Raw genomic sequence first — 12,772 nt, 5'->3', positions numbered from 1 at the left:
CAGTTCTCTCAACACCATTTGTTGAAGAGGCTGTTTTTAGTCCATTTTATGTTGCTGCCCCCTTTGTCGAATATTAATTGACTGTAGAGAGTTGGGTTTATTTCTGGGCTCTCTGTTCTGTTCCATTGGTCTATGTGCCTGTTTTTATGCCAGTACCAGGCTATTTTGATTACAGTGGCCTGGTAATACAGCTTGGTATCAGGTATTGTGATCCCTCCTACTGTGTTCTTCTTTCTCAAAATTGCAGCTGCTATTTGGGTCTTTTATAGTTCCATATAAATTTTTGAAGTGTTTGTTCTATGTCTGTGAAATATGTCATTGGTACTTTAGTAAGTATTTCATTGAATCTGTAAATTGTTTTGGGTAGTATGGACATTTTGATGATGTTAATTCTTCCAATCCATGAACATGGTATATGTTTCCATTCGTTTGTGCCTTCCTTGATTTCTTTCTTCAGTGCTGTGTAGTTTTCTGCATACAGGTCTTTTACCTCCTTGGTTAGGTTTATTCCTAGATATTTTATTTTTTTTTGTCATATTGAATGGGATTTTTTTTTGATTTCTGCTTCTGCTGTTTCATTGTGGGTATACAAAAATGCCTTTGATTTCTGGATATTGACTTTGTATCCTGCTCTTTTGCCAAATTCATTAATTAGTTCGAGCAGTTTTTTTGGTAGAGTCTATAGGATTTTCCATGTACATTGTCATGTCATCTGCAAACAATGACAGTTTTGTTTCCTCCTTTCTGATTTGGATGCCTTTTATTTCATTTTCTTGTCTGATCACTGTGGCTAAAACTTCCAATACTATATTGAATAGAAGTGGTGAAAGTGGGCAACTTTGTCTTGTTCCTTATCTTAATGGGAAATATTTTAGTTTTTGTCCATTGAGTATGATGTTGGCTGTAGGTCTCTCATATATAGCCTTTATTATATTGAGGAATGTTCCCTCTATTCCCACTTTGCTGAATGTTTTTATCATAAATGGGTGTTGTACCTTATCAAAAGCTTTTCCCGCATCGATTGATACGATGATGTGATTTTTGTCTTTGCTTTTGTTTATGTGATGTATTACATTTACTGATTTGCAAATATTGAACCATCCTTGCATCACTGGGAGAATCCCAGTTGGTCATGGTGTATGATCTTTTTCATGTATTGCAGTTTGCCAATATTTTGTTGAGGATTTTAGCATCTATGTTCATCAGCGATATTGGCCTGAAGTTCTCTTTCTTTGTTGTGTCTCTATCTGGTTTTGGAATTAGGGTGATGCTGGCTTCATAAAAAGAGTTTGGGAGTCTTCCGTCATTTTGGATTTTTTGGAATAGTCTGTGAAGAATAGGGGTTATCTTATAAAGGGCTCTTAAAAATCAATGTGAAAATGACTAAGAGCCAACAGAAAAATATGAGAGAAAGCATATACCAATTATTCTCCTACCAACTGCCTATTGCTACAAGCTCTTTGGAAGCAATAATTTGACTACTTATCAAAATTTAAAAATACATAAATGCATATATAGCAATTCTACTTCTGGGAATTTATTCTATAGCTACTTATACATGTGCCCAGAGACACAGCATAAGGGTAGTCATTCCCAGAGATGTTTGTAATGGCAAAATACTTAAAATCATAGTAAATGTCAGCCAACAAAAAGGTGGTTAAAGAAATTGTAGTATTATTTTAGTGAAAAATATGCAGTTGTTAGAAAAAGTTGATAAAGAACTCTAAGTATATTAATTGAAAACAAAGCAAAAAAAGGTGCTAGACAATGTGTTTAGTGTTCATGTTTTAAATTTGGATATATTTCACAATTTATCTTTGCATATGCATAGAATATTTTAACTTCCTTGTGCCCCTCTCAAACATATCATGCCCCAAATTCAGCTTGTGAACCAAAAAACATAAATGAATTCCTTTCATTTTTGTCATCTCATTTAACTTCTACAACTTTATGCAAATGATACTCAGACAGTTCTTTTAAAAATATCACGTTATAAATTACATGTCATGTTATGAATGTTCAATCCCTGGTGCCAAGACTCTGTTGTATAAAGACAACTGACACCACAGAAATAGAAGGCATTGTAAGAAATTACTATGAAGAACTGTATGCCGAGAAATTTGAAAACCTAGGGGAAATGGACACATTTCTAGAAAAATATAATCTTCCAAGACTTAATGAAAAAGAAATAGAAAATCTGAACACACCAATAACAGCAAAAGAAATTGAAGCAGTAATCAAAAAACTCCCATCACACAAAAGCCCTGGACCAGATGGTTTCACAGGAGAATTCTACAAAGCATTTAAGGAAGAGCTAACCCCTATTCTTCACAGACTATTCCAAAAAATCCAGAAGGATGGAAAACTCCCAAATTCTTTTTATGAAGCTAGCATCACCCTAATTCCAAAACCAGATAGAGACACAACAAAGAAAGAGGACTTCAGGCCAATATCACTGATGAACATAGATGCTAAACTCCTCAACAAAATATTAGCAAACCGCATCCAACAATATATCAAAAAGATCATACACCATGACCAAGTGGGATTCATCCCAGTGATGCAAGGATGGTTCAACATTCGCAAATCAGTAAATGTAATTCATCACATAAACAAAAGCAAAGACAAAAATCACATGATCATATCAATAGATGCGGGAAAAGCTTTTGATAATGTACAACACCCATTTATGATAAAAAACACTCAGCAAAATGGGAATAGAGGGAGCATTCCTCAATATAATAAAGGCCATATATGAGAGACCTACAGCCAACATCATACTCAATGGACAAAAACTAAAATATTTCCCATTAAGATAAGGAACAAGACAAAGTTGCCCACTTTCACCACTTCTATTCAATATAGTATTGGAAGTTTTAGCCACAGTGATCAGACAAGAAAATGAAATAAAAGGCATCCAAATCAGAAAGGAGGAAACAAAACTGTCATTGTTTACAGATGACATGATAGTGTACATGGAAAATCCTATAGACTCTACCAAAAAACTGCTCGAACTAATTAGTGAATTTGGCAAAAGAGCAGGATACAAAGTCAATATCCAGAAATCAAAGGCATTTTTGTATACCAACAATGAAACAGCAGAAGCAGAAATCAAGAAAAAAGTCCCATTCGATATAGCAAAAAGAAAAATAAAATATGTGGGAATAAACCTAACCAAGGAGGTAAAAGACCTGTATGCAGAAAACTACACAGCACTGAAGAAAGAAATCAGGGAAGACACAAACAAATGGAAACATATTCCTTGTTCATGGATTGGAAGAATTAACATCATCAAAATGTCCATACTACCCAAAACAATTTACAGATTCAATGCAATACCTATTAAAGTACCAATGACATATTTCACAGACATAGAACAAACACTTCAAAAATTTATATGGAACCATAAACGACCCTGAATAGCAGCTGCAATTTTGAGAAAGAAGAACACAGTAGGAGGGATCACAATACCTGATATCAAACTGTATTACAAAGCCACTGTAATCAAAATAGCCTGGTACTGGCATAAAAACAGGCACATAGACCAATGGAACAGAACAGAGAGCCCAGAAATAAACCCAACTCTCTACAGTCAATTAATATTCAACAAAGGGGGCAGTAACATAAAATGGAGTAAAGATAGCCTCTTCAACAAGTGCTGTTGGGAGAACTGGACAGCTATGTGCAAAAAATGAAACTTGAGCACCAACTTACACCATACACCAAAATAAATTAAAGGTGGATAAAAAACTTAAATATAAGCCGTGACACCATTTTAAAGTCTTAGAGGAGAACATTGGCAAGAAAATCTCAGATATTTCATGCAGCAACATTTTTACCGATATGTCCCCTAGAGCAAGGAATATAAAGGAAAGAATAAACAAATGGGATATCATCAAAATAAAAAGCTTCTGTGTGGCTAAAGAAAATGGTATTAAATTAAAAAGAGAACCAACTGTATGGGAAAACATATTTGCCAATGATACCTCAGACAAAGGTTTAATCTCCAAAATATACAAAGAACTTACATGACTCCACTCTAAGAAGACATCTAATCCAATTAAAAAATGGGCAAAAGACTTGGACACCTCTCCAAGGAGGACATACAGAATATCCAGAGACACATGAAGAGATGCTCAATATTGTTAGCTATCAGAGAGATGCAAATTAAAACCACAATGAGATACCACTTTACACCAGTCAGGATGGCTATCATAAACAAAGCAACAAACAACAAATGTTGGAGAGGTTGTGGGGAAAAGGGGTCCTTAGTTCACTGTTGGTGGGATTGCAGACTGGTACAACCATTATGGAAAACAGTATGGAATTTTCTCAGAAAAATAAAAATGGATCTGCCTTTTGACCCAGCAATTCCACTGCTAGGATTATATCCTAAGAATCCTGAAACATCAATTTCAAAAAACCTATGCATCCCAATGTTCATAGCAGCACAATTTACAATAGCCAAGAGTTGGAAGCAACCTAGGTGCCCATCAGTAAATGAATGGATCAAAAAATTGTGGTACATATACACAATGGAATTCTATGTAGCAGAGAGAAAGAAGGAGCTCCTACCCTTTGCAACAACATGGATGGAACTGGAAAGCATTATGCTGAGTGAAATAGGCCAGGTGTTGAAAGACAAATACCATATAATCTCACCTTTAACAGGAAGCTAAACAACAAAACAAACAAGGAAGCAGAATAAAAATGAAGATACTGAAATAGAGGAAAAGGGGACAGTGACCAGAGGGAAGAGGGAAGGGAATTTAAGGGGGAAAAAAGGGGAGGGATTTGGAGGAACAAATGTGAAGGACACAGGGATGAGAACTAAGGGGTGTGGAAATGGGAGGGAGGTGGGAGCACAGGGCAGGGGGGGGCTGGGATGGGAGAAATAGACAAAAATTGTACTTGAAAAATAACTAAATAAAATTATTAAAATAATAAAAAAGACTCTGTTGTATAAGGAAAAGCCTACACTTCTTATACTGATGTGGGGCATCCTTTATCACCTGACCTTCTTCTTTCTCACAGTAATTTATCTCCTTCTAGCACACTGCTCCACATGATTTCACTCTGTTCCTCCTTTCCATATTTAGGACTCTCTTCCAATGATGCTTTCATATCTCCACTCAATGAATACCTACATTCTCTTAAAGTGTCAACTCAAATGATCTTTAGTAATCAAATTCCCACTTGCCATCCTCAGCAACATCAATAGATCAGCCCGTCTAGAGACCATAGTTTTCAGAGTTTTTGCTCTAGTTCCAAAGCACTTTATACACATCTGTTATACTTGATTATGTTATTTCAAGGCCACAGACATATTGAAAGCAGAGGCCCTGTTTTCATTCTTGTAACTACCATAATATCTGGAATATAGTAGCAGATCAAGAAATATTTATTAGAAAAAAATCATTTACCTGAATCTTAATCATGTTTGATTACCCAATGGATTGGGAAATCTATAATTAACACAGCAGATTTGGGGACTGAACAATACACCTCTTGTAAAAAATTGAAATGAAAATGGTTTATGGATGGAAAATCTTTTGGCCTTGCCATCTGGAATTCAAATGAATGTTCATATTTCTCAAACAAAGTAGCTACTGGTTTTTGATACAAATTTGGATCCAGTAGATTTTTATGAATGTGAACCTCATCACGTTTTCTGGAAGCTTCTCTGTCCTTTAATGCCCTTTTTTTTCTGTGTTTTCATAGGAACCAGGGAAAATGCGTAGAGGGCATGGTAGAGATCTTTGACATGTTGCTGGCTACGTCATCTCGGTTTCGTATGATGAATCTCCAGGGAGAGGAGTTTGTGTGCCTCAAATCCATCATTTTACTTAATTCTGGTGAGTTGATAACATGGGAAAATTTGATGTTGGGTTACTGAAAGGAATATTTATTTTTATTTTCAAACAGATATAAGTAAGCTACCTGCTAAAAAGGCGTAAACATACATTGAAAGAAACAACTAACAGACATTTAAAATAGCCTATCGCCATTGTAGACCACTCACTGAGGTAGAATCTTACTGGCCAAATATGATGGCTGAAAAACAAAAACTGGGCACTGAATCAAAAGGCCTTTTTGTTGAAGTAGATGCTAGAAATTGGGTATGTTTTTATTAAAGTGGTTCATATAAATAGACATATGTCTATTGATACTTAATGAGTAGACCAAGGGACCCTGTAAGAAACTGCGACCAATTCGAAGCTCCAGGTTATAAGGAAAGAAGCTTATCTGAGACAGCCCATGCTTTTGGTCAAAACAGATTAGCTGACAAATATAATTGGCTCAAAGAGAGCAAATCTCGGTTCTAAAACTGAGGAAGGTAGAATGCAATAAATTGATCCAGCTGAAAGGGAGGTTTTCATTGGTCTTTGGTGTCAAATTCAACTGTCTCCTCCTATTTATTCATCGGAGAGAGCTTAGCTGAGAGCTGCTTTTTCTTCTTCTTTTTTTTTTATTAGTGAAGTTGGCTGTTCATAGAGTCACTCCAGGTCACCTGAGTGGAAACCATGGCTCATCCTGAATTATCACCTTGTCTCCTCCTCCCAGCCCCTCACTATTTGGACCTGTAGGTCCAATATATTGGAGATACTAGATCTCCAATTTGTGGGACCTGAAATTTAGTAATTAGGTGTCAGGTACACTGTAAATGCCCTTAACCTAGACTTTCACCCCCCACCCCTGGCCCCACTTCATGCCTCAGACCTTTTTCTCACACAGAAATCACAGCTATTTAAAGTCCTGCCTGATTTATATTTCCTTTCTGGCACCATCAGGTACCATCTCAAATAACCCTGTAGCTGAACATCAGTTTGTACTGATCCCGTGTAGGGAATCAGCACTTCTTTCTCTCTTCAGTTTTGTTTCTTCCAGATGATTGCCAGTCCCTTCCCACCTCCCCGAACAATTTTCCACTTCTCTTCCCCACCAGTGCTAGTAACCTACATCAGTCAGTGGTCATCATAGTAATCATTCTCATTTAGCAATAGATAAATGGAAATCTGTATTATTACACTAGACAAGGACTGAATTATGGGATGAAGTTACATTAAAAATAATGTGATCTACACTAAGGAAGTGATTACAACTCCATTCAAGTTTCTGGTTTCACTCCCCTGTATTGTGCCTTTCATTTTCGTCATTTGTCCTGTACACTGAAGGATCCAGATCCCTAAATGGCTCTTTCCTGGATGAGAGTTCTGGGAGCAATGCCACTCAGCTTCCCGGTGCCAGGTCCTGAACTGGCTCCTTCTTCATTCGAGGCCTGGCACATGCGGATGCCTTTCACTTGGGCAATCTGTTAACTCGGGGGAAAGATGCGACATTTTTCCCACTTCGACCAGGAAATGGTACCCCAGACAGGAAGTGAAATTAGCTGGAGTTGTATAATCAACACAAGTAGATGCTGTGATCTTGGTAACCAAAAATATTTCCTTCGGATCCATATACCGTTTTCCTACATAGTTGTTCTGTTCCTTGACTGAGCATTTTTTGTTTGTTTTTTATTTCTAAATTATTTTATTGTTATTCAATTACAGTTGTCTGCATTTTTCCCCCACCACTCCCCCCCACCCCAGCCAGACCCACCTCCCTCTCTTGCTTCCACCCTCTGGATGTTTTTTTTTAATAGTATGTAAAACAAAAAGGCAAGACTTTTGCCATCAAAATATTGGATTCATAGACCCAGGTTTTTTTAAATCCCAAAGGAAAAAAACTGTCAGCCTTCACAAGAAAGTCTTTCATTAAAGACTACCACCAGAATCTCAAAACAGGAATTTCCAGGGCAGAATTTAGGCCTTCACTGACTCCTCCTCACACTAGTTCAAGGTTCCTACTGGTCTTCATTCCTTTTCCCCTTTCTCCGGATCTGCTGTGAGCTTCCCTGCACTATTTTGGAAGTACAAGGCATTGAATGCCGACAGAGTGTAACAGTTGTCTTCTGCGGAGATACCGGGGTGGCAGCTGATCTTGTCTATGAAGGATGTTGCTACTGCCTTGGGAAAAGTAACAAAATAGGGGCTGTCTCTCAACCTGTCAAAAATGAGGTCACTTTTTCCACTCCCAAAGTGAGCTCTGTTTCCGAAAAGCAGATTTGCAGCTAGGCACAGCTTCTTGTGTCACTATTGTCTCTGAAAAACAGAATAAAGAAGACATGACTTTGAAACAGAATGGTATAGTACTAGATAGAGCCTTTTTCAGAGTAAAAAAAGTGATCGGTCAGATGAAGGCTACCATCATCACCTCTCCTGATACAAATTATAAAGTGACTCTAATTCCAGAAATCTGACAGAAGCCAAGCTGGGAATGGCTCAGCAAACCTGGGCTAGAAGATGCTTTTCCAAACCCTGCAAAACCAGCCCCCAGTGAATGGAAGAACCTTGGGTTTTGTGTGGAGCCCCTGTAACCAAAGCCTGAGAAGGGTGTGTTTGCATTGGCCTTGACTTCAGGGCAGAGGCACCAAGGGAGTGGAAAGGTTGTTGTGAGGACCTGTTAGGAATGTCTTTCTGGAAGTTTTGAGAGGAGCTCCCAAATGCCAAAATTTCCATGGGAAGCCCTTTTCACAGCTCTTTGGGAGTGCAAGATACTTGTCACGCTTTCTGCCTCATTTAGAATAGTTTATTTCTTTGCTTGCAAAAGCCTAGAATCATCCATAGGGCAAACTCTATTTGTTTTTCCACTCCCTACCAAAGGACAGAGGCATTCCTGGTTAATCCAGAAATGCCATGACAAAATCGATGCCAGCTTCCAGGCATTCTGAGAACTAGCTGGACAGAGCTCAAAAGTAGGGCAAAGGAGCAGATGAGCGCAATACAAAAGGTGACAGAGGGGACAGGACAGGCTCTGTGTCTGCTCACAGTGTTCTTTCTGCACCATATGACTTCAATTCTCCTTTATAATTCCAATATTCCTGATTCCCCCAGGTCCTCCTCAGATCTTATTTCATTCCTGAAATCTACTACCCAAGTCCATGGCGAACTTTTCTTCTCTAGACTGTTGTAATTCTTAGAGTTAGTACCACATGGTCTAGCATTTGGTCAGTTGGTTGCCTGGTTTCATTCATGTATTTAATAATTCACCACTTATTGAATTCCTGCTACAAACTTCATTCCAAATTTACAAAATTGCATGACAGTTTTTTTCCCAGTTTTTTACTTTAACCTTTAGCCTGTAAACTGTCAACAAGTATTACACCATTCAGTCACTTAATAGATGCTTTTTGCTCGACGTGACAAGGAGGACCTGGCAAGTTCCCCTGTTCCCAGGCTGTTTCCACTGTGATAAAATATATCATCCTTTTCATGGACTATACATCTAGCTCACATCAAACTACCCAATGGGAAAACAGTGCCCATCTCCTTGGGGTATTGTGAGCCAATGGGAAATTATGTGTAAACTGTCGAACGTAGTTTGTGGAACGTAGCAGACCCTTAGTCAGTGACAGCTGGCCCCATCACTCCTGACAATCTCTGGAATAAATGGGGTTAGTTCACGCCTTTTTTAAATATGACTAAGTGCTTTTAGTTTAAAGACTTCCTTTGAGGCTTAACAAATGTGAGGGACCTCCAGGGGAATGCTAACGATAGAGATGTTTTTTTTATTTTAATTTTATTTTATTTTATTTTATTTATTTTTTTTTTAAATTTTATTTAGTTACTTTTCAAGTACATTTTTTTTTCTCTTCCCCCCCCCGCCCGGTCTCCCCCCTCCCTCCCATTCCCCCCCCCCCCCCAGTCCTCATCTCTGTGTCTTTCATACTTGTTCTTCAAAATCCCTCCCCCTTTTTCCCCTTAAGTTCCCTTCCCTCTCCCCTCTGGTCGCTGCCCACTTGTTCTCTATTTCAGCGTCTTTGTTTTTATTCTGTTTGCTTGTTTGTTTTATTCTTTAGCTTCCTGTCAAAGGTGAGATCATATGGTATTTGTCCTTCAATGCCTGCCCCTAAGACTTTGTTATTGAGCATTTAATTATATTGATAGAAATTTTAGAGCAAGACTTATCTCATCAGTTATAATTGGTCGTTATTTGAACCTTAATATTGGCTGACCTTGAGCGTCTGGCAGTTACCATGCACTCAGTTCGCTGCTTCTTCTCATCCTTCCCCCGCCATGTGATCATCATAAACCCCACGGAATCCATTCCCATTCAGAGCAACACTCTTTTAGTGAATGTTTGACATGCCTTAGAAAAATTCACAAGTCAAAGCTTAATAATTATACATTGATAATCTTTAATAAATAGTTTGGCCTTCAAATTGAATTGCACGCTTATTTCCACCCCTCTTCTGAATGCCTTTCTGACCACAATTCTTTTTATATTTCCCGCTCATTCTGAAGTACCGCAGGCTCTTCACTCCCAGGTCACTTGATCCAACAGGCTCCCAGGAGAGCCCATCAGACCTGGCTGAGCATCTCTTTATAGTGGATCTGCCTTTCTCTCCTGACCCACAGGTCAACCCCAGTAACCTGGACATCCTCTCCGCGCCGGCTGGACCCCTGCCTTGCCTTCAGCAGGCACTTTTGTTGCTGCCGGAATGTCCTGTGCTGTAGAAATGCTGTGCCCTTGATTACCTGTTCATCCTGAACTGATCTTGAAACAACATTTCTCTTTCAGTTGATGAAGTGATAAAGAGAGGTAAAGAGTGAAAGTCACAGGCTGAAAAGTTAAAGAAAAATAGAATTATGGCAGCAACTCTAAAACGTGTACCCTGGGGCTCACTGAGAGGAAAAAGGGGTACCGAAGGTGAACTGGAGCACACACATTGAACACAAACATAAGAACAGTACCAGCTGTTGCCTGTCGTCTAGTTCTGCCGTGTTTCTATGGCACGTGTTGTCACCTTGGTGCCTTGACGAGACACATGGTGTGGAAATGAATGACATCGTCGGTTCCACATGTGTTCACTGGAGGCCACACTCTGGTCAGAGAAACATTTGTTTCATGAAAAATTATAACAAGCTTTTATCACGAAGACTACTTCCTTCCTCCAGAGCTGAATTCTCTGCACTCCTATTTATTAGAACATTATTTAGAGCATGTACATTTTTAAGTTTAGAAAGAAGACAATGAGTCAGTGTCCGTTATTTAGGCAAGAGAACATTTTTAAAACATTTTGATTGTAAACATTCAGGATTACTCATTCTCTGCAGGGAAAGGTTTCTGACAAGAGCAGACCTTGGAAATTGCAAATAGGCGCTTTGTCAGGTAGGCCCATTGTTGTGACCGGGAGGAAGATTTAATTATATTATCTCTTGGTACCTTTGTGATACCAAGCTTTTTCTCCAGCGAGCCTGACTGTTGTTGTTATGTTGAGATAAATGGCACTTCAATGGTTATTAAGTGGTTCATTGTCTCCTCTGGCTGACTGCATTCTGTAGTCACTCAACTGTAGGAACATTTCCCTGCTCCTAACTTCTGGTGTGACCTGGAGCAAGGCTCATGGGCTCTGTGAATTCCCTGAAAACTTGGTGTGACGTGTACTTTGTCTCTGGAGGGGCCGAGCATTCAAGAGAGTCAGTTCTGCCCCTCCCTCACCGAGGCTGGGTTCTGCTAGGCTGCTTCCCTGAGCCTCATGTGTGAAATGGAAATAATGATACCAACTCACTGAACTGTTGTGACATTGAGAGAATGGCTGTGTAGTGCCTGGCACGTAATAAAGGCTTTACGCATGCTTTTTAAATACAAAATCCCTGACTTTTGTCTCTATGAAAAAAAAATTACTATGTTCTTCTTAGCAGATGATACATTCCTTCCTGGCAATTCTGAGAGGGGATTTCACCTCTCACTTTCAGAGACAAAAAAATTGCATTCCCCTTTTTATGAATGGAGGAGCCTCACACCCTGGACAAGGGCTATTGGTTTCTCTATCTTGTTAGGGCTTCTAAGAAACTGGGAAATTGACCAAGTGCCTGTAGCCTAGGGAAGGTCTGGGGAGTCCTAATGTGAATTCCTGGAAAGGTGCAAAGGGGCAGTCATTCAGAGACTCAGTGGTCAGGATATTAGGAGTAGCTTTCAGCTCTTGTGGAGAACCTCGGGGGAGAAATGGCTACTTTTGGTCTTGTGCTCTCAAGAGCTCTCTGACAAGGAGGAAGCCATCTTCCAGCTCCTTGATTCAAGGACCATGTTGACCCATCTCCCTGAGGGTCCAGAAATTATGTAAATAGGTATCCTTAGAAGTTTGAATAATGCGTGAACCCATTTAAAAAGGAAAAAAGGCCACAGACTCCTCCAATGCTGACTTAAAATGTTCTTCATATTATACTGCTGCTTAAATATTAATAACCATGTTTATTATTTAAATAAGCCATGGAGTATAAGCTCTAAATTTATAGCTCTTATATAAATGCAAAACAAATTCACAAATGCATTACTAAAAATGAAAAGGCATAGTGATAATGTTTGGTAGAGATTGAGTTGCTGTCTGCCCAGTGCCTGGGCAGCCCTCTGGCCTGCCGCTCTACCAGGTCTGCGGAGATGACTCAGTTCCCTCAGCACTCACTCGACTGTGTGCAGAACAATCGTGAACATTTTGCTTCTGCAGCATGCTATGACGTCATCTGGCTTTGGCAAGAGCACAGTACTTATGTATTTCATTTACTTCTGTTTTATATTTATTTATCTGAGGTGCTTAAAATATAACTGTTAGATTCTAAGGCAATCATAAGCATAGGTGAAAATGTGTTAATCAGGAAACAAGGGTCATATGGATTATCTAGATGGGTATGTCTTAAAATCCTACACACTTCAATCATCTGGGGGTCTT

At 39.0% G+C, this 12,772-nt stretch overlaps 1 protein-coding gene across 7 annotated transcripts in view; it reads left to right on the top strand.

Moving 5' to 3' along the window:
- The window catches only part of ESR1 (estrogen receptor 1), a 370,527-nt gene that overhangs the window by 333,503 nt on the left and 24,252 nt on the right, over window positions 1-12,772 (top strand). For all 7 annotated transcript variants that reach the window (XM_053668791.1, XM_053668796.1, XM_053668793.1 and 4 more), the window contains one exon: window positions 5,722-5,855. In XM_053668791.1, coding sequence (XP_053524766.1) covers window positions 5,722-5,855 — 134 coding nt within the window. The remainder of the gene's footprint in view (window positions 1-5,721; window positions 5,856-12,772) is intronic.

This window comes from Artibeus jamaicensis, unplaced genomic scaffold (assembly GCF_021234435.1).
Source record: "Artibeus jamaicensis isolate MK-2021 breed Jamaican fruit bat unplaced genomic scaffold, CSHL_Jam_final contig_497, whole genome shotgun sequence".
Classification (NCBI taxonomy): Eukaryota; Metazoa; Chordata; class Mammalia; order Chiroptera; family Phyllostomidae; genus Artibeus; species Artibeus jamaicensis.
This window is presented reverse-complemented; position numbering and strand designations above follow the sequence as displayed.